General features: G+C 50.9%; 1 protein-coding gene across 1 annotated transcript in view; it reads right to left on the minus strand.

Moving 5' to 3' along the window:
• Positions 1-26062, minus strand: part of ADAMTS2 (ADAM metallopeptidase with thrombospondin type 1 motif 2) — a 219512-nt gene that overhangs the window by 83003 nt on the left and 110447 nt on the right. The window contains exon 4 of the mRNA XM_055302102.1: positions 7757-7959. Within this exon, the coding sequence (XP_055158077.1) occupies positions 7757-7959 (203 nt within the window). The remainder of the gene's footprint in view (positions 1-7756; positions 7960-26062) is intronic.

Raw genomic sequence — 26062 nt, forward strand, 5'->3', positions numbered from 1 at the left:
GGCTGGGAGCACCAGACATAGCAGGGAGCACATTTCTAAGGAGAAAGAGTCAGCGGTCCCCAGTGTACCGAGAGAGCCCGTAGGAGAGGGGAATCCCAGGCAGAAGGAAGCTCCTTGATCCCAGGGCTGGGTCAGTGGAAGCCACAGCATGAGCCAGGGTAGAAGGCAGGGAGGAGTAGGAACAGGAGTGGGATGACAGCAGAGGGAGGCCAGCTGTGGAGGGTCACATCTAAGCAGAGAGGTGGGTGGGGCCCAGCAGTGGTGCAGGGATGGGGCCTGGAGGAGCCAGCATGGCTAGACGGGCCACATATCTGGCCGTGGCTTCTAGTTCCACCCTCACAGCCCTTGCAGCACTGGAAAGGAGATCCTTTCTCCCTCGAGAAGTGGACAGACCCTCTCAAATGGGTTTCCCAGGAGTTCCCAGCCTCTCTGACTAGGCTAAGGACCCCTGGGCTAAGGGAATGGGGCCCCATCCTGGGTTTGCCAGCAACCTTCGAGGCTCTGGGATTTGAGAGCTAGAAACCAGTGTGAGGGCCCCAGAGGATGAGGCCACCACCCACAGCCTGGCCCCAGTGCTCAGAAGGCCTTAGCACCCTCTTGGGCACAGCCTTCTTCATCTGGGCAGAAAGCCGAGAGTGGGTATAGCTTTGGGTTGAGCCTCTGGACAAGCAGAGGATGGAGAAGGGCCATGGAAAATGGGGCCCTAAAGCAGGAAGCACAGCCCCATCATATATATGGGGATGGTTGGGCCAGGCTGTGGGGTCTCAGGGCAGAGCTCATGTTTCCAAGTTCCTGGGCCAGTGACCAAGGCCCGTACCCACAAAGGCCCTGCCCTTGGGGTTTAATGCTCTGTGGTTGCTGTCTTAAAATTCATCATTTTACCTTTGAATTTTTGTTTTGTAAGTAAAGTCCAATGTGATAGTGAAGTCTTGGCTCACATGTGGTCACGCCTGCACAAGACAAGGTCCTGGCTACCCACTCCCCACCCTTTGATCACAGCCACCCTCTGCTCTGGGCAGGGGCCTGTCCACAGGTGCAAGAAGGGTACACGTGCCCTGTGGCCTCTCGGACCAGGACATGGCAGTAGTGGTTCCACCCAGGGCAGGCAGCTCCACACAAGTGTTGGTGGAGGTGAGCCTCTCACACAAACCTGTCCAGGTACTGAAGTGTAAAGAACCTTGACCATCTGCCCTGGGTGGGGGTAGGGGCCTGGGAGGAGAGATGCTGGTTTCAATGTTCCCAGACCCCACCCCATGCCAGGGCACAGCATGATGTGTTCTTCCAGTGGCAGCAAGTGGGGGACAAAGCAGCTGGCAGGCCCAGAGGGCATAGCCCATGTTGCTAGCTGGGACCCTGGGGCACCTATGAGAATCTGTGCTTAAGGGAGTGCTCCCTTCACTCTCTCCATTCCTGGGGGCTTCTTTCTTCCTCCTTCCAACCTTTTCTGAGTCTGGCTTGTGTTTTGCCTGAACTTCTGGCACCCTCTGAGCACGAGCCACAAAATACAAATCTGTTTAATTTTGGTGATTCCACATCCAAGTTAAATGCTGTAATAGCTTCATTTAAAATAAGCTTTGTACAATATAAAAATAGTTGGTAAATTTCATAATAATAATTTAAAATTAGGGCAGCCCCAGTGGCTCAGCGGTTTAGGGCTGCCTTCAGTCCAGAGACCCAGGATCGAGGCCCACATCGGGCTCCCTGCATGGAGCCTGCTTCTCCCTCTGCCTGTGTCTCTGCCTCTCTCTCTCTCTCTCTGTGTGTGTGTGTCATTAATAAATAAGTAAAATCTTTTAAAAAGTAATTTAAAATTCTAATTTTTCATTCCTTAGAGCGACAATCAGTAGAAAACTTTTAAATCTTGACATGCTGAGAAACAGAGATCATAGGAAAAGGAAAAGGCTTCATATGTACCTTTTGTGGCATTTCTTCCTCATCTCTGAACAAAAGAGCCACATCTTTACTTGGCCCTGGGCCCCAGAAGTTTGGTAATAGGAGACACTCTGAGTGTGGGGCTGTTGCAGCTAGAATGCAGCAAGAAGGGCCAGGTGATCAGTGCAAGGCCGTGGGTTTGGGAAATGATGCTGCTGACAACAAGCCATGCGTATCTGCCAGAGCAACCAGAGTGAAGCTCCAGAAGATTAACTTCTGGGGGAGAGCATGAAGTGCTAAACACAGCACCCAAGGGAAAAGCTGAGGAGAGAAAGATGTTAGGATACCACTATACACAGAAATGTAAACCATTGCAAACTGCCCCAAACAAAACAAAGGGCAAAGAACAAAAGTATGGAGGATATTTCCCACCTACATGACAAACAAAAAAGTTAGCCTATGCTAATATAAAGGTTCTTCAAATTAACAAGAAGGAAACTAATATCCCAATAGAATAAAGGACATGAATAGGCCTACCCTAAACATGGAAGATGATTGCTGTTTTAAGGTACATAGATATTTTTTTACAGATGCAACCTCATTACATTAAAAAAAATACAACTTAATGACAAAAAGTATATCCCAGCTGTAGCTTTCAAATTACCATAGTTGAAAAGAATTCAGTGCAATGAGAAGAAGAGACAGGCATTTGCTCAATGGAGTGTGAATAGGTGAAACCCTTACAGAGAACATTCTGGCACAGAAAGTTTTAAAATGCACATATTGGGATGCCTGGATGGCTCAGTGGTTGAGCATCTGTCTTTGGCTCAGGCCACGATCCCAGGGTCCTAGGATCAAGTCCCACATCAGGCTCCCAATGGGGAGCCTGCTTCTCTTGCTGCCTGTGTCTCTGTCTCTCTCTGTGTGTGTCTCTCTCATGAATAAATAAATAAAATCTTTTAAAATAAAATAAAATGTACATACCTGTTGACCAAGCATTGTACTTTAGGGACTCAGTTTAAGGAAATAGTAAAGGAGTAATAGATTTAGCTGATACTCATTACAGCTAGTGGCTAATCTGACCTCTAATAGAGAAATAAATTTTGTTATATGAATATGTCATATAAATAATCAATTACATAAAAAGTATGCTATGTGATTCAATATGATGCCATCATTAAAATGAGGTAGCAGGTGGGACGCCTGGATGGCTCAGTAGTTGAGCATCTGCCTTTGGCTCAGGTCATGATCCTGGGGTCCTGGGATCCAGTCCCACATCAGGCTCCCTGCAGGAAGCCTGCTTCTCCCTCTGCCTATGTCTCTGTCTCTCTCTGTATGTCTCTTATGAATAAATAAATAAAACCTTTTAGAGAAATAAAATAAAATAAAATAAAATAAAAACAAAAACAAAATGAGGTAGTAAGCCTCATTGGTAGGAGAAAATATTCACATACCTGCAGGAATATATTCTAATTTTCCATCCTAAATAATATGTTGTCTGTGTTAGGTACAGTATCTTTTAATAAACAAAGAATGTTATTTTTAAGATTTAGAGAAGAAAAGAAGGAAATGGGATCTGGCAGGAGATGCTGGAATGGGCTGGTAGGGGTGGGGAGTCTGAATGCCCTGAGACATTTTCTGCACCCAGGTGGCTCTTGTGATGCTCAGCAAACATTTCCAACACTTCTCACCCTCCAGAGTGTCTGACATGGAGAGAGGGACAGACTGATTAACTCCCATTTCTCTATGAAAAAAGGGAATAAAATATCTTGCCCATAAATGCAGGAAAAAAGTGATACCTCTAAGTGATTTCCCACTGCCCTTAGGGTCACATTCAAGTCCCTCTCCACATCAAGTGACTGCTCCTGCTCAACTGCAACTTCTCTTCCTACCTGGGCCCCCTTTTCCCCACACCAGCTCTTTTTCACACTTTGAAATGTGCTGACCTCACTCCTGTCTCAGGGCCTTTGCACCACCTGTTTCTTCTCAACACTCTATCCTGCCACTTCCCACAGACATCCACTATCATTCAATTCTTAGCTCCAATGTTACTTTCTATGCACGTCCTCACTGACCACCTGCATAAAGTGGCTTACCTTTCCCAGTCCTTCTCCACCTCACCTTTGTATTTCTTTCATTGTCTTTATCTGAAATTATCTCTTTGCTTGAATATTGTCTATGCCCTCTACCAGAATGCTATGGCTATGTCCTGTCATGCTTGTGGCTATACCCCTTGCCTGACATATAGAAGATGCCCAGTGAACATTTGTTGACTGAATGGTCAGGTGCCAGCTGTATTAGTCAGCATAGGATGAGCTATGCTGCATAACAAAGTCTCCACCATATCAAGCTTAACACAATAAACCTGGCATGTGTTTCCTTATACACATCACAGTCCATTGCAGGCTGAATGATTCTGGCCCATTTTATACCTGCACCTACTAGGACATATGGCTCCCAAGGTCACCATGTTAGGGAAAGAAACAGAGAGAGGGGACACACTGAATAGGTACAAGGTAGGGGAGCGAGTGGATATCTGAGGAAACAAACATCTATGTCACACCAGGACCCACACATCCCAGCCCAGATTCTGCCACAAAGAGACCCCAAAGGGAGCCCTGGAGGCAGAATCACCCTGAATGATGAAGGAAACCAGCCCAGCTTCCAGCTGTCAGGGTCCAACTGCACCTGCCTTCTGTCCACCTGGGCCTCTGCCCCTCCTCAGAGCCTGCACTCCCAGGCTCCTGCCACCAGAACCTTCACCAGACCCTCCTCCCAGGGCCTTTATGATCTTCTTCAGGGGGCAGGCTGTGTCCATCCAGAGCTGGTCCCCAAGCCTCAGACACTGGAAGTGTTTCCGCCTTCGCCCCGGATGACCTCACAGCTGACCAAATGCCTCACTTGGAGCACAGTCAGGGCCAGCTGCCGCCACATCTGTCCTCCACATTGCTGATTTGGCTTTAGGGCTGGGAGGCCCCATAACCAGCTGTGTACTTGCAGGGAGAGGGAGACCTGCTCTGGCCAGGGCTTCCAGGGCCACTCGGGGCTCTGGCTGCAGCTCCAGATGAGCCAGCACCCTAAGGTCTCAGGGCCACAATACAGTAGCCACTGGTCACAATGGTGATTTAAAGCCAAATGTAAATTAATTACAAATTACCCATTGAATGGCTATAATCAAAAAGAAAAAGAACAAGTGTTGGTGAGGATGAGAAACCAGAACCCTGAGGCGCTGTTGGGAAGGAAGGTAAATTGGGGCAGCTGCTGGGGACAACAGCAGTAGGGAGGTTCCTCATAAAGTAAAAAATAGAACTACCATATAATCCAAAAATTCCACCCCCGGGTATATGCCCAAAAGAACTGAAAGCAGGGACCTGAAGAGATACTTGTACACCCGTGTGCACGGCCACATTTTTCACAATAGCCAAGAGGTGGAGCAGCTCCAGGACTCCTCGACAGGTGAATGAATAAACACAATGGGATATGCTTCAGCCTTTAAAAAAAAAAAAAAAAAAGGGCATCTGGCACATGCCACAACACGGATAGGCCTTGAGGACATTCTGCTAAGTGGAATAAGCCAGTCACAAAAAGACAAACACCCCACTTATATGAGGTACCCAGAGTAGTCAAAATCATAGAGACAAAAATAGAATGGTGGTTGCTGGGGGCTGGAGAAGGGGGCAGGGGGGGTTAGTGTCCGATGGGGACAGTTTCAGCTCTGCAGGATGAAAGACTTGTGGGGATGGCTGCGCAACGGTGGGAATGTAGTTCATGCCACTGAACTGCACACTTTAAAACGGTGACAGTGGTAAATTTTACTTGTATTTGACCACAGTCAAAAAAATTTTTAATTAGGATTTAAAAGTCTATTGAAAATAAAATAAGATAAAAATTCAGTTCTCTCGTCATGTCAGCCACATTCTAAGTGCTCAAGGGCTGGCTAGTGGTAGCTGCACTGGACAGGGCAGAATTTTGAGCATTTCCAGCATTGTAGAAGGTTCTGTTGGAGGGCGCTGCTCTGGCTGGTCACCCTTTCTCACGGACTCACAATTCCTCGATCTCCCTCCTCCCCAGGACTTCGGAATTCTCTCCCAGGTACACATGGCCCTGAAGGAGGACACAGAGCTTGACAGGGTATTAACTGTCAGGGCAAAGCACTCTCAAACAGGGTGCCTCACCTACCCCACCATGCGGGAGGGGAGCTCCGGTTAGAGGGGCAAACATCCCCCCTTCTCCCTGAGCTGGCTGGCATGCAGGGCTGGCTGGCATGCCCTGGGACAAGCATACATCCCATAAATGCTCGCTGGATGCCACAGGGGAAAAAGGACTTGACCCAACTACTCTTCCTCAGCTCCTTCAATTTATCTCCTAAAATCCTTTTTATGCTGTGACAAAATGTTTCCATTTAGAGAATTTTTGTATTTCTCAGGTTTTTCAAGAAACTAACCAAACCATCCTATTATCCAAAGTTGGGGTACAGTCGGAGCACGAGGGTGTAAATGAATAAAATGAAGTTACCTGACCAGACCAAGAGAAAGTTCAAGCCTTCCTCCTATTGGCTCATGCAGCACGAGGCATGTGTGACAGAGGGACCCTCCACACCAGGTAATGGTGGGACCAGGAGTCAACCCAAGTGTGACATAATAATAAATATATACTGGTTTCTGCCCCCCAGTTCCTGGCATGGACCTCCTAAACCCTGTAATGTCCCAGGGACAGGGGGACAGAAGCAGTTTTGTTATTCCTAATGAGCCTCTTTCAACGTTACCTGAGTTTATGCTAATGAAGTGACTCTTGGTGGGCTCTAGATAGTTTCAGGATGGGGGGCCCGCTGCCAGAGGCACCAACCAGGCAGTCAGAAGGTTGGAACTTCCAGCACCCATCCTCTGTCCCTGTCTCAGGCTTCTAAGGAGAAAGAGGATCTGGGGATTGAGTTCAATCACCCACAGCCAATAAAATCACAAAATCCCTAAACCATGGAGTTCTGAGAGTTTCCAGGTTAGTGAGCACACTGAGGTGCTGGGGTGTAGTGCTCCCAGAAAGGGCAGGGAAGCTCTCAACCCCCTCCCACCTGCCTTGCCCCACGCATCTTTGCCAAGTGACTACTCTGGAGTTGCATCATTTATAATATACCAGCGATAGTGAGTTGGGTTTTCCTGAGTTCTGTGAACTGTTCTTGCAAACATGTGAAACTTTGACTTATAACTGGTTGGGTCTCCTAACCTAGGCTGTAGTTGGGCCAGTCTTGTGGGACTGAGCCCTTACCCCATGGGGTCCATGTTAACTCTGCGTAGTTAGCATCGGAAGCGCTTGGTGCAGAAAACCCATAGATCTGGTATCAGAAGAGTTGATGTGACTACAGAAGACAGTTCTCCTTCAGCAGGACTCTCAACTGGGCTGGAAGGCAGTGTAATGCTTGGAGAGGAGTGCATATTTTCAAGGCAGTCTCACAGTTAGTGTGAAGACTGCCTATGATAATGCACGGTAAATACCCAGCACGCGCCTGGCACATAGTCACTCATAGGAGCTCAATGACTGTAGGCATCATGGTCGTTTTATTATTACTACACTAAAGATACTTTTCAAAAATAAGATGAGATTAAGTGTGACAACTGTCCAAAGTAAAACACACTCTGCAAATCTAACTGACTTTGGCCCCACCTTGTAGACGAGAGGGCTGAATTCCAGAAAGTCGATGACTCACCTAAGGCAGGAAGAGAAGAAGGTGGACAGGTGGGCAGAGGTCTCTCTGCCCAGCCATCAGCTCATTCGCGTCCCCTTGCCCCTGACCTACCTCTCCACTGGGGCCTTGGGGGGCCTTGCCCCTGGACTTGGTTACCTGTCCATCAGCCCTGCTGCTCCACCCCCGCCACCAGCTCCTACTTACAATGTTCATGAGTGTGAGCAGGTATTTCTGCACATGCTCCTTCCCATGGAACTGGACCACAGAGTCATCCACACCCAGCAGGACCTCAATGTTGTAGTCACCGTCGGCAGCATGCCTTCGCGTCCTGCGCCTTGAGCCATTGACATGCTCCTCCAGGACACCCAGGGCATGGCTGAGGTTATCCAGGCTGCCCAGCAGGGCCCCTAGAAAGACAGAGGACACAGTCTGCAGTAGCAGCCCAGACTTACCAGGTACATCCAAACATGGCAATACCCTAGCTGGGTGCAAATTGGCACCAGCCTGGCCATCATTATTGAAAACTCACAGGACCGAAACTGTCCCCATTTTACAGAAGAATGAACCAAGTTTCAGAGGGGGTAGGGTGCATGCCAAATGGGCTCGGACCCAGAAGCATACAAACCAATGCCTCAGCCATCACAGAGCCTAGGGCCTGACACCAAGGGATGAATGGAGAGGCTGAGAAGCTGGGATGCCCAGCTGGGAAAGTGTATGACCAGAGCCAGCTCTTTTCACCTGTTCACATACTCGAATACCCAAGAAGGGCTGCTCAGGTGTCAAAGGTCTGGTGTCCCCGGTGTGGCCACCACGTGATAACCAGGGAGACTGAGACCCAGACCGGATGGTATGTGTCCCACACCATCTCCTTAGGCAGCTCCCCTTCTGAAACCTTCCTCTGCTGAAGGAAGGCCCCTCATCTGTGGATCAAGCCCACCTACCCCACTCCAGGGTTGATACCTCCCATTGGCGCCCCTCCCCAGTGAATTATGCCTACCCCTGGACACAAGCTGAGGAGATGGGTAGTTATGTGACTCAACTGTGCAGGGACCATGGCCCTCTGGTGACAGCTCTCCAAAGTCAGCCGGGGTGGGGGAGGGGGCCCAAGGGGCCTCAGCCAAGGACCCCAGAATATCATCTCACTGTCTTCACAGCTATGGGATCTGCCTCAGCTCTCTTCTCCTTCTCTGCCACCAGGGCCTGGAGCCCACCCTGGACTAAAGCTCCCACTCCCAGCCCTTCCCTGTCTGCACTCTCAGGGTCACAGCTGAGATGACCAGGCTGACCTTTGTCATTGCCAGAAGCCCCAGACCACACTGCCTGCTAAGTTCCAGTGTCAAACCCTTTGGAAGCCCCCCACATCCCTGTCTTGGTCTCTGTGTCTGTGCTGGGGCCCTAACCCCAGGGTCCAGCTTCTCCTTGGCATTCCCAGGCACCTGCCCTGGGAAGGACTTGGGATCTCAGGTCATCAGGCCATCACCAACCCAGGCTATGGTGTCCAGTCCCTGCAGCCTCTGCTACTGGAGGTGGGGTCCATGCTCCCGGCAGCACCATTCTCTACAAAGAGTCTTCCGGAATAATTCTCACTCGTCCCCAAACTTCTGGTCTGCTGCCTCCTCCAGATAGAAGGAGGAAATCCCTCCATGTCACAGTGGCACACAGCAGATGCTGGAGGCAGAACGGAGCCTCTGAAAGGAGCGTGGCAGCTCCCAGTCCAGGGAGGCAGCCTGCCCGCCAGTCCTGCCCCACCACTCAGCCCTCTGCATATGTCTCCTCAGCCAGGGCTGACAAACGGGCCTCTGTGCTGTACACTGCTGTCCCCTCTTTACAGACAGAAAGACTAATGAAACTCCAGCACAGCAGATTGTTGGCCAGGAGCTCTCTGCTCTGCACCTGCTGTCTGCTAGGTGTGAGGCACAAACCTGCCACCGGCCATGGGACAGACCTATCAAGAAGGGAAAGTGAAGGTAAAGGAGGTGAAGGAGGTAAAGGAGGTGAAGTCGGGCCAGGGCTGAGCAACTGCTGGCATTCCTGTACTTCCTGGGGTCCTTGTGCCCCCTGCTCTAGCCCTGCTATCCCCCAGGGCACCCTGACCCCCACACACATGCTTGCACTTGGCATATGCTGCCCAGGCTCCTCCAGGGCTGGGGACACTGGGAAGGCAGGCATACAGGCAGTGCCCATTCAGAGCTGATCATCCTGCTGGGCTGCCTGGAGATGATTCAGGGCCGTCTTTGCCACTCCCAGAGGAGACGCCAGCTACTTAAATCTGACAGGGGGTTTGAGGAATTGCTACTCTATTTTTACACATTTATTTCTTTGCATTTCCAACAAGCAGGGACAGCTCACCTTTAGAACCACCTTGAGAAGCAGAAAAATGGTAATTTCCATTAAAAAAAAAAAAAAAAAACCTTCCCTGGGGAAGAGGCTAGATGTTACCCTCTGCCCCTCTCAAGCCAAGGGTCACTGACAGGTGGTCCCCGGGCAAAACCAGACCAGAGAGGCATGTACTAGGGCCACGTGGTGTTTTAAAAAGACCTTATTTGGTTGACAGTATTTCAAAATTGGGAGAGTTCATGTTAAACAAAATCTAGAAGAGCCATCTTCTCTTGAGGAGGTGATGAACAGGTAACACCAGGCTGCAGATTGACAGCCATGCCTGGAGGTAGGACACACGGGGACGACGTCCCCAGGCCACCTGCCTCGCTACCCTCACTGCCCTCCTGACCCCCCAAAGGCATCATAGTGTGCTCCTGCCCCTAACCCTGGGAGCTGCCACGCAGTATATCCCTCCCAATATTCCCTGTGGGTGGGAGGGTAAAGGGGCTGCCACCGAGCCAGAGCTGGCTGGGACACATCTTGTAGCTGCTTCTGCCAAGCAAGCACAGTGTTTAGCTACATTTATGTTACAGGTCCATTAAAAACAGCAACATTTCTTAAAAGATGCAACAGAAATGACAATTTTATCTCAAGCATAATTACTACTGCTCAAGTTATTACTTTAATTATGATGATTTGGGGGGGGGGTGACTTGGACATTATGTTCTAGAACACCTTCCCCCAAGACCTAAGCCCAAGGGCAAAGTGCAGATGAGGAGAGGCAGGTGACAACCCTGCCTTGCAGCCTGGCCCCTGGAAGCCTCCTCCCTGCTCAGGCCTGGCAGGACATAGGAGCAACCCCAGGATCGGCGGGGTCTGCCAAGACGGCCCAAGGCCACATGAGCACTGACAGACCCAGCAGCCAGGCTGACATTCCTTCCACCATGCCAATCTTGGATATTTCTTCAGTTTCCCAGCAATGGGCTCAGTCCTGAAGCCCAGGCCATGCAGAGACCCCGACCGACCACACCCTGGTCCTAGCAGGCCTGTCTCTCAAGCCAAGTCCTGCTGCAGGGAGATCAGCTCCCGTCTGGTCCTGGTCAGCTGCCTAGTAATTCCCTGACACCAACGCTGGCCTTCTGGGCTTGTCCATGTGCACTTGGTTGCTTCCCTGGCCTGAGGCCCTCTGCTTCTGTTGGTCCCTTAGTGTCAGAGGTGGGCTCACTGCCATGCTCCCCTCAACCCCTGGAGCCCCTGCATGCCTGCAACCCATGTGCTAAGCCACAGTGACGGAGAGTTCACCCTGCCCTTGCTCCATCCCTCACTACTGGCTCAGGCCAGGATAATAAGCTGTCAACACTGCCCATCTCCTGCTGAGGTGTGAGGACAGCACTGCCCTGGCTCCTGTTGCCCTCCGCACACACCTCCCCCACTGGTGGCTGCTGGTTCCCACGGGTGGCTGATCCATGGTAGACAGAAGACAGCATCCCTGCAGGCCAAGCCCACTCCACCCCCCAGCTGGAGGCATCTGTAGCGGAACCCTATTTTTCTAATGCATAACCACAGGGATTTTAGTTCCCAGCATGCCCTGTGTTGGGGGGACTCTTCTGCAGGGCAACTGGGGCTTTTTTTGCTCCTGTCTCAGGCAATTGATAACATGGCAAGAAGCTTCCAAGAGCCGCCCTCAGTTTTTGAGTCTCCAGAGGGGATCGAGCAAGACACCTTAGATGATCAAGGAAAGGACAGAGAAGAGCAAACAGAATTGGATCCAGGGAATCCCAAAGCATCTGTCCTCCAGGGGAATCAGTGGGTCATAGTGGCCAAACTTATCCAAAGCCGGTGGAGCACAGGGTGCCATCTGCACCAACCCCCACATCTGGGCCTGGAGTCAGGGACAAACCTCTGCCACCCCAGCAGCCATCTGATCCCCATAATGAGGAGAAGGCACCTCATCATCCTTATTTCTGTCCCCATTTTAGCATCAAGGAACCCACAGAGCAGAAAGATTAAGTGATTTAGATAAGCCAGGGAGGAGCTGGGGCCTGCCCTGGCCCCTGGGATCCCATGTTGTTAACATGCCCCGGAGCCATCCCCACACTTCACCAGTACAGAGGAATGGGTTGGGGGAACCAAAACAGGTAGAAAGAGAAACAGAAAAGCCTGGAGAAGAAAGCCCCCAGGTCTTGAGTCTGCAAAGGCCTCTGGAGCATTGCGTGGCAGGCACTGATTCTGTTGGTTGAAGGGCACCTGTGTGTTTGCTGTCCCTGGGTATTTGCAGATCCCACAGCCAGGACTGGGCCACAATGACCTCTTCACCTGGGATTCCCTTCCTGCTGCTGCTGCTGCTGCTCCCACCCAAAGTCAGCACTCCCCACCAGGCCCAGCAGGAGTCCCTCAAAAGGCCCAGAGGGAAGGAGGTCTGCAGCCCTCCTGCACTGGCCTCAGGGACACGTTTGGTCCCCATCTGCCTCTTGCACGAAGCTGGCTGCACATCTGCGGGGGACGGGGTGCACACAGCCTTGAGAAGATGCTTCTCAGTGACAAGGAAAGACTGCTATCCCCTATCCATGGAATCATCGTTCCCCCATTTCTCACTGAACCTGCTCCTTCTCATCCTTCAGGTGTCAACTGAAAGGTCACCTCCCCAGGGGAAGGAGGCTTATTTCATCCTAATTAAAATAGGCATGCCCCTCCCCCAATGTCTCCCTGACAGCATTTTGCTTTCTTCCTTCCTAAAACACACCACTCATTTGTGAAATGTGTTTGGGCGTTAAGGGCCTCTCCCATCTTGGAAGACAGAGGCCATGGGGTCTTGTGTGCCTCAGTTTCCTGAGTGCCCTACAAGTCATGGCAGGGGTGGGAACAAAAGGAGCCAGGGCAGAGAGGCAATGGGAGGGAACACAGGGCCCAACAGGAGGAGGAGGAGCTGGCACAAAATCTAGCTATACATATGACACAACTAAGATAAAATGCCCCAGGTAGAGTTAAAACAAACGGGGGCGGGGGACCCGAAACGAAAGAGGTACCATGTAATTATCAACAACAACCACCACAAAAAAGCAGAAATAACCATATTTATGAGATAAAATATAATCCAAGGCATTAGCGTGACAAATCAATCGACAGCATTGAGAAGATATAAAAGATGAAACTTTATGCACCCAGCAAAGCTTCAATTTGTCTCCTAAGGAAAAACAGACAAACCACAGCTCTCTGTGCATTTTTATACATTTATTCCAGAAAATAATAGATGAATTAGATTAAACACTAGGTAGGGCTGTCAGGGAGGGATCTGCATTACTGAGATGATCTAGTGCTTAAGCCCAGCAACTGGAAAGCATGCTCTTTTCAAGCACACATGGAACAAGTCCCAAATTTGACCATGTATTAGGACAGCAAGAAAACGCAAAAATCATGTCCATGGTCACCACCACGAGATAAAATCAGAGAAAACAAGAAGAGGAAATGCCCTCAAATCCCAAATACCAGAAATTAAAGAGACAGTTTTAATAAGTCGAGATGACATGAAGAATATAAATTCTAATTGCTGGCTCAGTTAGGAAATCAGAAAAACCTGAGAAAAAAATTGAGAAAGTAGTCAAAGAAAAGCCCAGATGGTTTTATAGGACAGTTTTACCAAACTACAAGGAATAGATGTTTCTCATCCCATGTACAATAGGTAGGCAAAAGCCCAATATCTTTCTTTCTAGCTAGGAAACAGAATGGGAAAAAGGGCTTATCAACTATAGCAACAAACCCCACAGAATATCTAGGAATAAACAAAAAGAACGAATGTATAAAGACCACACAAAGAGTGGTATGATATAGTTTACAACCCTCCAAAAGTACAAAGGGAGACCTCAATAATTGGAGACACAACAATGCTATCCTCGATGACAAGTTGATTCTCCTCTAAATCCATGTACAAACTTAACACAATCTCCATCAGAGGATTCTGAAAACCCAACAAAATAACTCTCAGATATAACCAAAAGACTATCTATGAGAGAATAGCCCGAAAAATCTTGAAAATCTTGAAAAAATAATAATAACGGGAGGTACTTATCTTTCAAACTAACCAAACATGTTACAAAATATGTTTACATCGTTTGTATGTTTAATATGTTCACATGTTTAATATTACAAAACATTAGTGCACAGTGACACTGGTGTCAGGACAGCCAGACCAATGGTACTGAACACAAAGTCCCAAAACATATCCAAGCATAGCAGGGACTTCTGGTTGAAATGAGAGGTTGAACCCCATTACAACTTTGGTAAAGTGATTTTTTTTTTTTTTAAATCACAAGGCTACAAGGACAAGGAGAGTAGCTGAGGAAAAATGAACAGAACTGTTGGAGGCTGGAAAGCAGATGGTCTCATAGTAATGGACTGAGTATATCTGAGAAAGTTGAATCCCCAAGCTGCCAATGAGGAGAACCAAGCCTGCATCGTAAAATCCACCAAAGGTACTACATGCTTCTGGATGTGGCAGTGAAGGTCAGATTGGAATAAGTTGGTGACTGATGCCAAATCCCCTGCCCATACACTGGGCCCCAGGAACAGCCCTGATAACTAACATTGGCATTGGTCTGGAAGCTCATTCTCTCTCGGAAAGGAGGAAAAGAAGGTCTCTGGGCTGCAGGCACAGGTGTGGTTGAGAGCAGAGGCACCAAACTAAAACCAGAAGGATTAAATCAATGCTGAGGCACTAGCCCCCTTCCACAATTCACTCCCAGAATGTTGGAGGTCAAGCCTTTACCCCCTCAGCAGGCGATTAGGAAGGGTCTTCTCTAGGGAATCTGATCAACCAAAGACAAAGAGGCAGTATCGCCATCCATGGTTCACTGTGTCTCCATGCATCAAGCTCCCACTCACTTCTTTTGTTGCTGCCTCTCCTGGGGCAGCCCCAGACATGACAGATGGAGGCCAAGATGAAGCAAACATTCCAACAGGAAGAAAGTGGAAGAGAAAGAGACTATACAGGAAGGTGTGGGAAATCTATCATCAGTAATATCTGAGAAGAGAGCTGGAAGATATTACATCCATTAAACGAGGATAGGATGGGAATAATGAAAAAGGTCCTTTGAGATTAACACTATTTCAGCAGAAATTATAAACTCAATGGGAGGACTGAGAAGATAAAGTTGAGAAATCCTCCAGCAAGTAGAACAATGAGACAAAGAGACTTGAATAATCATGGAAAATAGTCAAGAAAATTAGAGGACCAGCAGGATATGCATAGGATATTCCAGGCCCCTCCTTGGAGCAACCCTTGACCTGTGAGCCATTCTTCACTGCCCTGAACAAGGCATGCAAATGGGCATACTTGCATAGGTCCTTAAGGAAGCAATGGCCCCATTGCTTGGGCAGGTTTGGAAGAGTTGGGGGCAACCTGGCTATCATCAGAGGGGAAGAGAAGGGGCAAAAATGTGGCAGGTGCACCCCACACAGTGCTATATGGAGGTCAGAAGTATGACATCCACGTACACAACAGAGGGATCTTAGAAACAGAGTGCAGAAAGTAAAAATCAGTGAGAAATATAATGCAACACCATTCATGCCCATTAGACACATCCATGCTCAAGTAAGAAGCAACACTGACTTTGCAAAAATATACAGTGACCAAAGGAGACCCTTTGATCACCTTAGAATGGTCTCTCACTGCAAAGGGGGAAGAGAGGTGAGCTAGCTGGTGTGGAGAGAGGTGGTTTCTTTTTTTAATGATGTTGGAACAACTGGTTATAGATGGAGGAAAAGATGGCATCCTGACCTCAGACAGTATGCAAAAACAAATTCCAGGTGGACTGGTGGCCTGGAGTGATAAAAATGAAGTCACAAAAGTGCTAGAAGAAAACCCAGCTAAATGCTTTTTTAGGATCTCAGTTCTGGGCAGCCTCCTAGGCCAGTGTGGTTTCCAGATCCCCCACCTGACCCCCTACCCGAACTGCCCAGCCTCTGCTGGGCAAGCACGTGGATGGATAGGTGTGCTTACTGGGGGCCATGCTGCTGCCCAATTGTCAGGCAAGTGAATGAGAACCACTTGCCCTCACTTCTCCAGTGCTCAGAAGTCCCTGAAGCTCAAATCCAAACAAGCAAGACTGTAGGCAGGGTTGCAAATAAGGGGGGAGTGACACTTACAGAACAAGACCCAGGCCAGAGCACCAGCCCAGCCCTGCTGCTGCAAATACTACCAGGCCCCAGCATGAGTGGCAGAGCAGGCCCAGGGGACCAGAGTTCTGAGTACCAGCAGCCTGGAGCCTCGAGGAGCATGCTGGTGCCCCCACCCAGGAGAGGTCATCTGGAGGAAAGTCATCCCCTCCATTTGTTAACAACCTCGAGACAAGCCCTCCATGACTACAAATTCCCCTAAAGATGATCGTTAAAATAAAATATGTTTATGTAGAAGCATAATCAGGACACAGCAAAAGCCCGCCCTGTTTGGAAGCAGGCAGGCCCTATGAAGGTTCTGGGAAGCAGAAAGCAGGCTCGGCCCCAAGGGGGCCATCAGCACAGGGCCCCACTGGTGAGCTTTATTAAAAGAAGCTCATTAGGATTATTTCATCTCAGCCCTTTATAACTTTATGACCAAATCAGAATTAATTTTTGCAATGCCGGCAGACGCAGCTCATCCAGTGTCTTTTAATGACTCGAGATGGAGGGGAGAAATGGGAGGGCCCCTGGGGATGGACCAGCCCCTCAGTGCTCGTTCATCAGGGTCACATCTGTAACAGCTGCTATGACTCTCAGAAACAACAGCTGGAAGGTCCATAAATTGCCTCCAGTCCCAGGCCTGCTAACTTTTCCAGAGCTTCAGGTCAGAAATGGGAGCTCTAGAGAAGCAGAAAGAAATTTTTCTTGGTTTTTCCATTTGAGGCTATCCCCAGAATGTGCCCTCCCAGGGTATGGGGCAACGGAGGCTCCTCAGCAGTGGACATGGAATATCCTGGCCCACCCAGCACCCACCTGCCTGGCTGGAGATTATACAGCCACCTGGAGTTGTACCACTTTGCAACCTGCTGCTTCTTTAGGTGCTGCTCCTTGATTTTCCTTTGATGAACCATCCTTGCTATTCCCAGACCACATGGCTCGGGGGAGGGGGGTGGCCAATACCCATGGAGCCTCACCCCAGAAGCACCCACATGGCCCAGGCAAGCCAATGAACTCTGATGCCAAGCATCTGTTGGAGGATATGGAAAGATATGCTCTCTCCTCCTTGCTGTGATTGCTAAGCTGGTAAAATATGAGCCATGGGCTGCTGGATACCTTCTCATCCTGTGAGAAGCACAGCTGAGAAATGAAGAGAACAGGTGACACCATTTAGGTCTCGACTCCAGCCATGCCTGAAGCCATTATAGCCCTAGGCTTTCCAGCTCTGAATCAATTCATTTGGACTTCTGTCTCTTGTAGCCATAAAAATCCTAACATGCATCGCCCTACACATATCTATGTAATCATATGCACTGTCAAAAGTAAGCTAGACACCATTGTTTGATTTTGTAGCCATAACCTTCAGACGGTTAGCATCAGCTGGTGCTACTCTGTTGAACCTACTTTTGGAGAGAGCCCAGTGCAGACAGAGCAGGGACAGGGAAAGTCCACTGTGGATTTAAGGGATGTGGCCAAGAGAAAGAGGCCAAGCTCTAGTTTGGCCCCCACAGATAATGTGTTCTTGGGAGGTGGGAGGACCTGCCAGATGCCACAGTAGCCCTGGCAGAGGCACTGAGGCCACTGAGGCTGGGCCCAAACCAGCGGGGCCATACTGAATGACCAGGAGCTCTGAGCCCCTCCCAGGCTCGCTGCAGCAGCACCAGACCAAAGAAAGAGCACCAGCCCGGCTCTCCTGCTGCACACACTGGCAGGCCCCAGCTCGAGTGGCCCACCGCCTGCAGCCTTCATGCAGAGGGCCCCAAACACCCCCTTCTCAGCTCTCTACCTTCACACCAGCCAAACAGCCTAGGCTCCTCCACTCCTGCCTGCATGCCCTGCACCACCCTCCTGCCAGCTCCTGAAGCCCATCTACCCGCAGGGATGCACAAGGGCATCTTCAAAAATCAGGTCCCTGCTGTCCAGGAGCTGAAAGTGTCCTGCCCTGGTGAGCTCCTGTGCACAGCCATGGCAGGGCAGGTCCCTGGGACCTGCTGTAGTCTCCAGGGCACCAAACATCCTCTCTGTGGGCAGTCAGCTGCAGGAAGGGGAGCTAAGCCCGAGTTACCTCCTCACTACCGCTCCCCAGCACACAGCGGCCAGATGGCAGGATACAATGGAGAGACTGGCAGATCGCATAATGAAAATATTTACTGCGAACTTCAGAACAAAACACAGACACCCACAGGTCCCAACAGAAGGGAGGATTCCCTGGGATTTCATTTTAAATGTGGGGGAAGTGGGAGGCTGGCAAGCAGGATACTGATGGCCATTGTCGGGGGCCAGGGGCCTGGGGGCTTCCCCTCCATGTACATCTTGTACAAGTGCATCAGAGGCCAGGAAATCCAATCGCCAGCTTCCTTCATACTCCTGAGTCCTGGATTTGGACATCCGGCAGCCTCCTGGGCATCACTCCTGGGAAGGCCCTCAGGTACTCCACAGAATTCCAGGATTAAACACTTCCACCACCCATACCCACAACTCCAGCTGTACTACCTACCTCAGGCCGTGACAGCTGTGTACACCCAGGCCCAAGCCAAGAGAAGGGCCTGCTTCTCCCTGACCTACAAAGTCCACTTCCTCCTCACCCTAGGGGTCCCTACACCTGTCCCCACCCCCTCTGCTTTGGCCCTAGCTCATGATTTCCCAGGGACCAGTTCCTCATTGGTTCTCCAAATCCAAGTTCCAAGGCATTTCTCTTCAGCTTCCGACCTCAGATTCCTATGCTGAGGCCCGTGTCATGCACAGTGGCTGAGGATGATGCAGGGAGGGGTCCTAGTGCTTTAAGAGGGGCTCTGTGCCAATATGCACTAGAAGGTGTGGCATGTGGCCCAGCCCTGCCAGAGGCCCTCTCCTGCCAGGCCATCATTGAGATGCGGGAACTCACAGCTGCCTGTCCAAGCCCCACCCCCAGCCCAGGGACAGTCCCCTGCTCCCCCACCACTACCTGCACCCCTCCTTGGCCCCACTTGGGACCAGTCACACAGAGGGGATGGGGCCAAGATACATGGCTCCTCCCAGCTGACACCACAATTCAGGGTGGCAGTACAGGGTAGGCCACACTGTACCACCTTCTTATTTATTTATTTATTTATTTATTTATTTATTTATTTATTTGACAGAGAGAGAGAGAGGCAGAGACACAGGCAGAGGGAGAAGCAGGCTCCATGCAGGGAGCCCGACGCGGTACTCAATCTCGGGTCTCCAAGATCATACCCTGGGCTGAAGGCAGCGCTAAACCGCTGAGCCACCCGGGCTGCCACAAAGCCACCTTCTTAAGAGAAAGAATTCTCCAGACACCCTCAGCAGCAGCAGGATGGGGAAAGACCTCCACTGTCGACAATGAAGATGGCATTGGCAGCATGGAGCATTAGGGCTTTAAGGACATCCCTATGTATTCTTCACAGCAGCCCCATGGGTCAGGAAGGGACTCTCTTATGCAGATGGAGGGACAAGCTTGAGACCATCACACTCTAGCCCACAGCCCCACAATAGCAGAGAGCAGCAGGGAAGATGTCTAACTCCAGGATCCAGGTCAGCCCATGGCACGGGCCTCAGATAGGGCCACTCAGAGCCAACTGCATTGGGGCCCATGGACAACAGGCTGCTCTAAATGTCAGGGAACCCCCCCTACCAAACTGGGGACCTCATCCCAGATCCACACTCATCCAGTCTACTTTCAGCCTCACCGTGTCCACCTTCAGCCCTGAGGTGTGGGGCTCTAATAAGAACCCAGAGAATCAAGAGAGTGTTTCATCCTGCTTACCACCCCATGGGCCTCGAGCCTTGTATTATTGGTGTCCTGTTGTAAGCTGGAACTTTAGATGCTCTACATGATGTGCTGGAAGGTGGGAGGGAGACACTGAGGGTCCATTTTCAGGGCCCCTGTGCACATAGCTCCAGGGATTTCACCTTCACACAAACTGCTCATAAGTGCATGCCCTGGGAGGTGCTCATGCACGGGGCCCTTCCACTTTAAAACCTGGCCGTGGAGCAGACAGGAAAATGGACCAAGTGGCAAGGAGTAGATTTCTAACAGGAGAGATGGCCCACTGACCACGGCTCCTTGTGTCTGTCCCTGCCCAGAGCCTGCTGAAGAAGTGACTGACTAGGGACTGTCCCTGGCCCTCTCCACTAATGTGGGGGCGAAACGGGGGGTGCAGTGGGGGCAGCCCTGAGAAACCTGCCTCTTGACTGAATCCGTGGAGTGGGCAGGGGATACTGGCAGGGTGGACACCTCAGATTAGTCCAAGAAGAGCTCTGTGTGGGAGTGACTCCTCTTCATAAGTCCTCCGCTGCATCCCACTGGGTCTGGGAGTCTGGAGCGCCCCCATCTCCCTGCCCTCTCTCCCAGGGAACGTTAGGCAGGCCCTGCCTTCCTTTCTGTTTTTCTGGCCTTTCTCTACCTTACACAGGTAGGAGGCACAGGACGAGCCTGCCGTGAACCTCCACTTTTGGCCCTAAGGTACAGACAGGGTGGATGGCACATAGAGGCCCTGTTGAGGGCCCCAGGTGCACTATCCTGTCCCACAGATAATGGTGTTTCGCCCTGTCTGCCTTCTTATGTGAGCTCAGTGGGTTCAGAAGCTGGGGGTGCTGGTGTCCTGAGGGCACACTGATTAACCCTGGTGGACCCCACATGTCCCTGTCCCATGATCCTTCCTGCCTTGAAAGGCCACAGCCTGCAGGCACTAGGGAGGGAAGGGGCTCCCCTGCTCTTCAGAGATGTGGAGCTGCCATGCTTCCACGGTGGTCACCAAGGCACACTTGCTACATTCCCTACACAGCACCAGCCTCCTGTCAGCCCACGGTGTTGACAGGGCTTAATTTGATCAGCCCCATTTAGAGACAGGAGGAAATGAGAAATCAGAGCAAGTGCTGAACGCTGTAAATTTAATCCATGACACAGCCTCACAAGGGCCTTTCCTAACACACTGGGGGTTGGGGGTGCACTCCAGGTCCAGACCCCGTGGCCACCTGAGGGCTGCCCTTCTGCAGAAAGGATGGCGCAGAGCCAGTTCACCAGGCCTCTGGCTGTCCCAGACAGCCCAAGGGCTCCAGAGGACAGGACAGGCGGCTAGACAGGAAGGGACTACAAAAATCACCATGTTCTACTTTAAAGGTCTGGGGTTTTCTTTCCTGGTTTGAAAGCAGATGTGAGGGGCACCTGGGTGGTTCAGTGGTTGAGCGTCTGCCTTTGGCTCAGGTTGTGATCCGGGGTCCTGGGGGATCGAGTCCCACATCAGGCTTCCCGTGGGGAGCCTGCTTCTCCCTCTGCCTGTGTCTCTGCCTCTGTGTGTGTGTGTCTCATGAATAAATAAATAAAATGTTTTGAAAGAAAGAAAGAAAGAAAGAAAGAAAGAAAGAAAGAAAGAAAGAAAGAAAGAAATAATATGTGACTCTGCCAGGTGTGCCCTGAGACACAGTGGACGAGCTTGCCAGCTTGCAGACCACAGATCTCCTGCCTGGCCCTGCCAGGGCACTGCCATCACTGTCATGCATTCAGGGCACCCAGTTACCCCGGGGACTCAGGCTTGCTGCTCCCATCTGCATCACTGAATTGGACACTAAGAGCCCGTATGACCCAGGCCCTATCCACCCGACCACCTTGCCTGCTGGATTCTCCCCCAGTGGAGATCTCTGCACACCACTCTCTGGGTAGGACTCTCCGCCAGGCAAGTCCTGTGCCTCCAAAGTCCAGCCCCCACTTTTCTCCTGTTTGGGACAATTCCTGACCACCTGCCCCTTCCACCTGGCCGAGTCAATAGTTACTTTCCTGGCTCCCAAAACCTTTGTTTCTATTCATTCATTTGCTCATGAAGTATGTCAGTACCAACCATCTGCAAGGCCCCGTGCCACGTGACCCTCATGACAGCAATCTGTGCAATGTCACTATCACAAACCTGTTGACTTGCTCTCTCTCTCTCTCTCTCTCTCACACACACACACACACACACATGCATGCATAAGCACACACACTCAAACTTGCACACACATGTGCACACTTAAACCCACACTCATACTCATGCTTACACATTCATGCCCACAAACTCACAAATTCACACTTTCTACCATGAATTCCTAGAAGACTGAGGCTGCCTCTGGCTCCCCTCCAGGTCCCCAGACATCCACATGGGGCTTGACAAAATAAGTCAATAAACTGGGGCCCAAACCACCTGTTAGTAAATGGAAAGCCACTGTTATCCTTGTGCCACTGATCAGCAAACTGAGGTCAGGAGGGCAGGGGGAGGCAGCAGGCATGGAAGAGCTATGGCCAGTATTTTCTTGGCAGGAATGGTCATGGGCAGACACGGAGAAAGGTGTGGCTGCTTCTTTCCTGGCCATCGTTTTATAGGGGCAGAGCATGAAGGCAGCCAGGGGCCTGGCTCTTGCTACTCACCTCTCCCTCTCCTCCTGGGAGGGCTGTTGTCATGGCTCCAGGCACACGCACCCCTACCACCTGCAGGCACCAGGTGACACCAAGGCCCTGGGCCGGAGCACAGGTCAAGTGTGGTGCCAAAGCAACCCTCACAGGGGCCTCCGCGGCCATCAGGGTACCCACAATGCCAACTGCATGGACTCTGTGCCTGCAGAGACAATAGGTGGTGAGCCCTACAGTAACTGAAACTTCCTCAGCCGCAGCTCATACCCACTATTTACCTGTGTCTCTTTGTTCAGCTGCTAGTGGGTATGAATTATTGTGGGATCCTCACATGGAGAACCAATGAACATTCACTGGGCAACAGACACTTGTTGTACCCCAGGCTCCTCCTCTCTTTTGGGGTCTTTCCCCAGTCCCACACACAGCCACCAGCCCACTAAACATGTACACATAGAGGATTCATGTCCTAATATGTAAAGTGCTCCTTCAAATCAACAAGAAACAGCCCAGGAATTCAAAAGGAAAATGGGTATTGGTATAAATGGACAGTTCTCAAAAAAAAAAAAACAAAAAAAAAAAAACAAAAAAAACAAGCAGCTTTTAAACGTATGAAAAGATTCCCAATAAAAGATTCCCTTTTATTACTTAATAAAAGCAATACTTGTATCCGATGGTCAAAATAAAAATGTGAGGATTAGGGGCACATGATGCTAGAAATGAGTGAGGGAGCGACAAGCAGAGTGTGGCACAGAGGGCTGAGGAGAGGTGAGGTCAGGGGCAGAGGCCACTGGAACCCACACTGTGTGGAAGATCTTCATACTGAGGACATGGCCAGAGATGTGGCTCCCTTTGTTCTTCAGAGCAGCCCCCACTTCTGGGGGGGGATGCGGCAGCAGAGAGAGCTGATAAAGTAGATGCAGCAGGACAAGCACGCAGGGGGCTGTAAAGCAACATCATCATCATCACTGCAGTGATGCAGGACGTAGGAAGCTGAGCTGGGCACCCCATCACCCTGGGAAGCCCTTTGCTTCAGGGGGGATGTCAGGAGGTGTCACATGGAGGTGGGGAGGCCAGTTGGGACATGTTGAGCCTGAAGCTCCTGTGGGGACTCCAAAGACAGACATCTACTAGGCACTCAGGTACAAGGCGTCTGGGGCAAAGAGAGGGCTGGAGGGTGGTCTGGGGGCCTGAGTGTATGCGGTTAATGTAAGCCATGGGGTTTGCCATCCGGGACACCTAGGGGGAAGGGAATCAAAGCAACTGCAAACAGGTGAACAGAAAGTTATGAGCATCTTTACTGACTCCTGCCCATCACCCAGAATCTTGTCCGGGCACCAGCCAGCTGTTCTGTCCTGTCCAGTCAGGGAGGCCAGGTGGGGGCCACCTCACTACAGCCCATGGCCTCCAGCAGAATGGGCTGGGAGTGCCTCCACCCCCCACGGTGTAAGGCTTGCCTGGGTGTGAGATGAGAGGAGTCTCTGCTCAGGACCTGGCCCTCAACCCAATGCAACCACTGCCTTGCATGCATCTATCTGATGCCTCCCAGGGCAGCAAATGTGCCCACAGCTGGAGTGCTCACCAGACACGTCTGTTCTGCCGGCCCTGCCCTTGGCACTAGCACGATCCCAACCAACCAAACCTAGCTGGTATTCACCACCCTGCCAGTCCGATCCTGAGCATGTATGAGCACCCCAGGGGCGGTGCCTTCACACCTCTCACCTCACTCACCATCTCTAACCACCTAAGCAGAAATCCTCATACCCCTTCCAAGATGAGTGCTGAGACTCAGAGTCTGGACCAAAGTCTCAGTGGTGAGTGCTGACCCTGGATAAGCTTGGCCAGTTCAGTAAGACCCCCTGCTCCCCACTGACACCTGAGAGGTATTCTGGGTTCTGATCCAGCAAGGCCACTTCCCAAGTGAGACATGGCGAAGCCAGTCTCCCTCTCTGGGCCTCAGTTTCCCTCTCTGAAAAATAGGCACAGTGACTCACAGGGCATGTGTTCAGGGCACATAAAACAGCAGAAACTCAGGAAAAGTAAGGGGACCTTAAAGTCCTTGACAGAGAATCAAGGGAAAGGAGGTGACAGTCTGCCTTATGCCAGAGAGTCAGACTCAGAGGGCTTGTAAATGCCCCCAAATATGGAACGGGCCACAAACACCAGACCCCTGCTTGTTCCCCCAGTCTGGGCCTCCAGCTGCTCCAAAGCAAAAACTCTTTTGAGGGCTCAAGGGTGTGTCCCCCAAGGTCCTCCTCCAAGAAACACCCCTCCCAGGCCGCTCTTGAAATCACCTCCAAGAAGAAAAAATCACTTCTGCTTCCAAAGACATCCCCTGGCAGGAAATGGGCCACAGGCACCATGAATGTTTAATTACGTTAATTGTCCAAGTTCAGAGCACACCATGACTCCCTAAGTACTTTATGGGAAATTGTAATTAAGCATGAAATGGCTCACTTGTACAACTCCCCTTTCTCACCCTCTCCAGGCTGCTGGGAGCTTCCAACGGCCTCCCAGCCTCACTAGCTAATGCTCACCTTTGTTCTTTCTTATTTAATTTTCTGAACTTTTCTCTTGACATCCCTATCCGGGACATTCCTGGGCTTTGGCACACAACCCGAAGTGCTGCAATTACTTAACTATAAAACTCCCATAGAAATTTGCTTTTGACTTTGTTAGAAAGCATTGTAATCAAACCTCTGAGAGTCCCGATCGATGGGCTGGCCTGTCAGAGGAACTACATCACAGGATTAAGTGGCTTAGCAAAAGGAGAGCTGCGGGCAGGCGGGCAGTTAGAATGACTAGAAAGTCTAGCCTAGCCATTGCAGGGCCAGCAGGGATGGCAAACGCTCCCCCAGCCCTGGCACTCACTGGGCCCTGAAATGTTACCCTGGGTTCAGCTGTGACAGGTGTGTGCAGGTCTTGAGATGGTCGTTCCCCATATATACTCTGGGGCCTGCCCCTGCAGAGACCAGAGGGAGACCTGGCCTTAAATAGACATCAGATACGCACTTTCGACATTATGCTCTAGGAGGCTGTGCACACGGGCACACAGAGAGAATGAGGTTTGCGGGGGAAGATAGACCCACATCTCAGGAGCCCCTGGATGTAGGCCCTGAGCCAGGCAGGTCAGGAGAAAAACTGTAGGATCATCAATGCTCCCTCACGCTGTCCAGGCTCACCTGCCTCAGGACTCTTCCAGGTCCTTCCCCAGCCAAGCTTCTGCTTCCCTACTGATTATCCTCTCAGTAATTCCATTCATGCTTTCTGCCACCAGAGAACCTTCCTGCCACAAGGGCATCTCCAGCAGGCACCCACGGACATCACCACCCCATGCACAGGCCAGGCACCACGGGGCTTAACCCCCGCTCTGCAGGGAATTCTAAACATCACCCAGGTAGGAAGTCCCAGGGTGGGGGGAACCTGCCAGCCCTGCGTGGAGAAGCTCAGAAAGTGAGTATGGCCAGATCCCCACAGGAGATGGAGCCCAACAGGCTCTACTCACCCACACCCAGTCTGACTCTTCACCACAGAGGGCTGGGCATCCTCGGGGCTTCACACTCACTCTCCTCCTCCCTCCCTACACGCCTGCTGCCCTATGCCAGGACCACGTGTGGGCCAATAGATACTTGCCCATCTGCAGCCTGAATCATCCTCTAGGCCCC

This window comes from Nyctereutes procyonoides, unplaced genomic scaffold, assembly GCF_905146905.1.
Source record: "Nyctereutes procyonoides isolate TBG_1078 unplaced genomic scaffold, NYPRO_anot_genome, whole genome shotgun sequence".
In the NCBI taxonomy this organism is placed as follows: domain Eukaryota; kingdom Metazoa; phylum Chordata; class Mammalia; order Carnivora; family Canidae; genus Nyctereutes; species Nyctereutes procyonoides.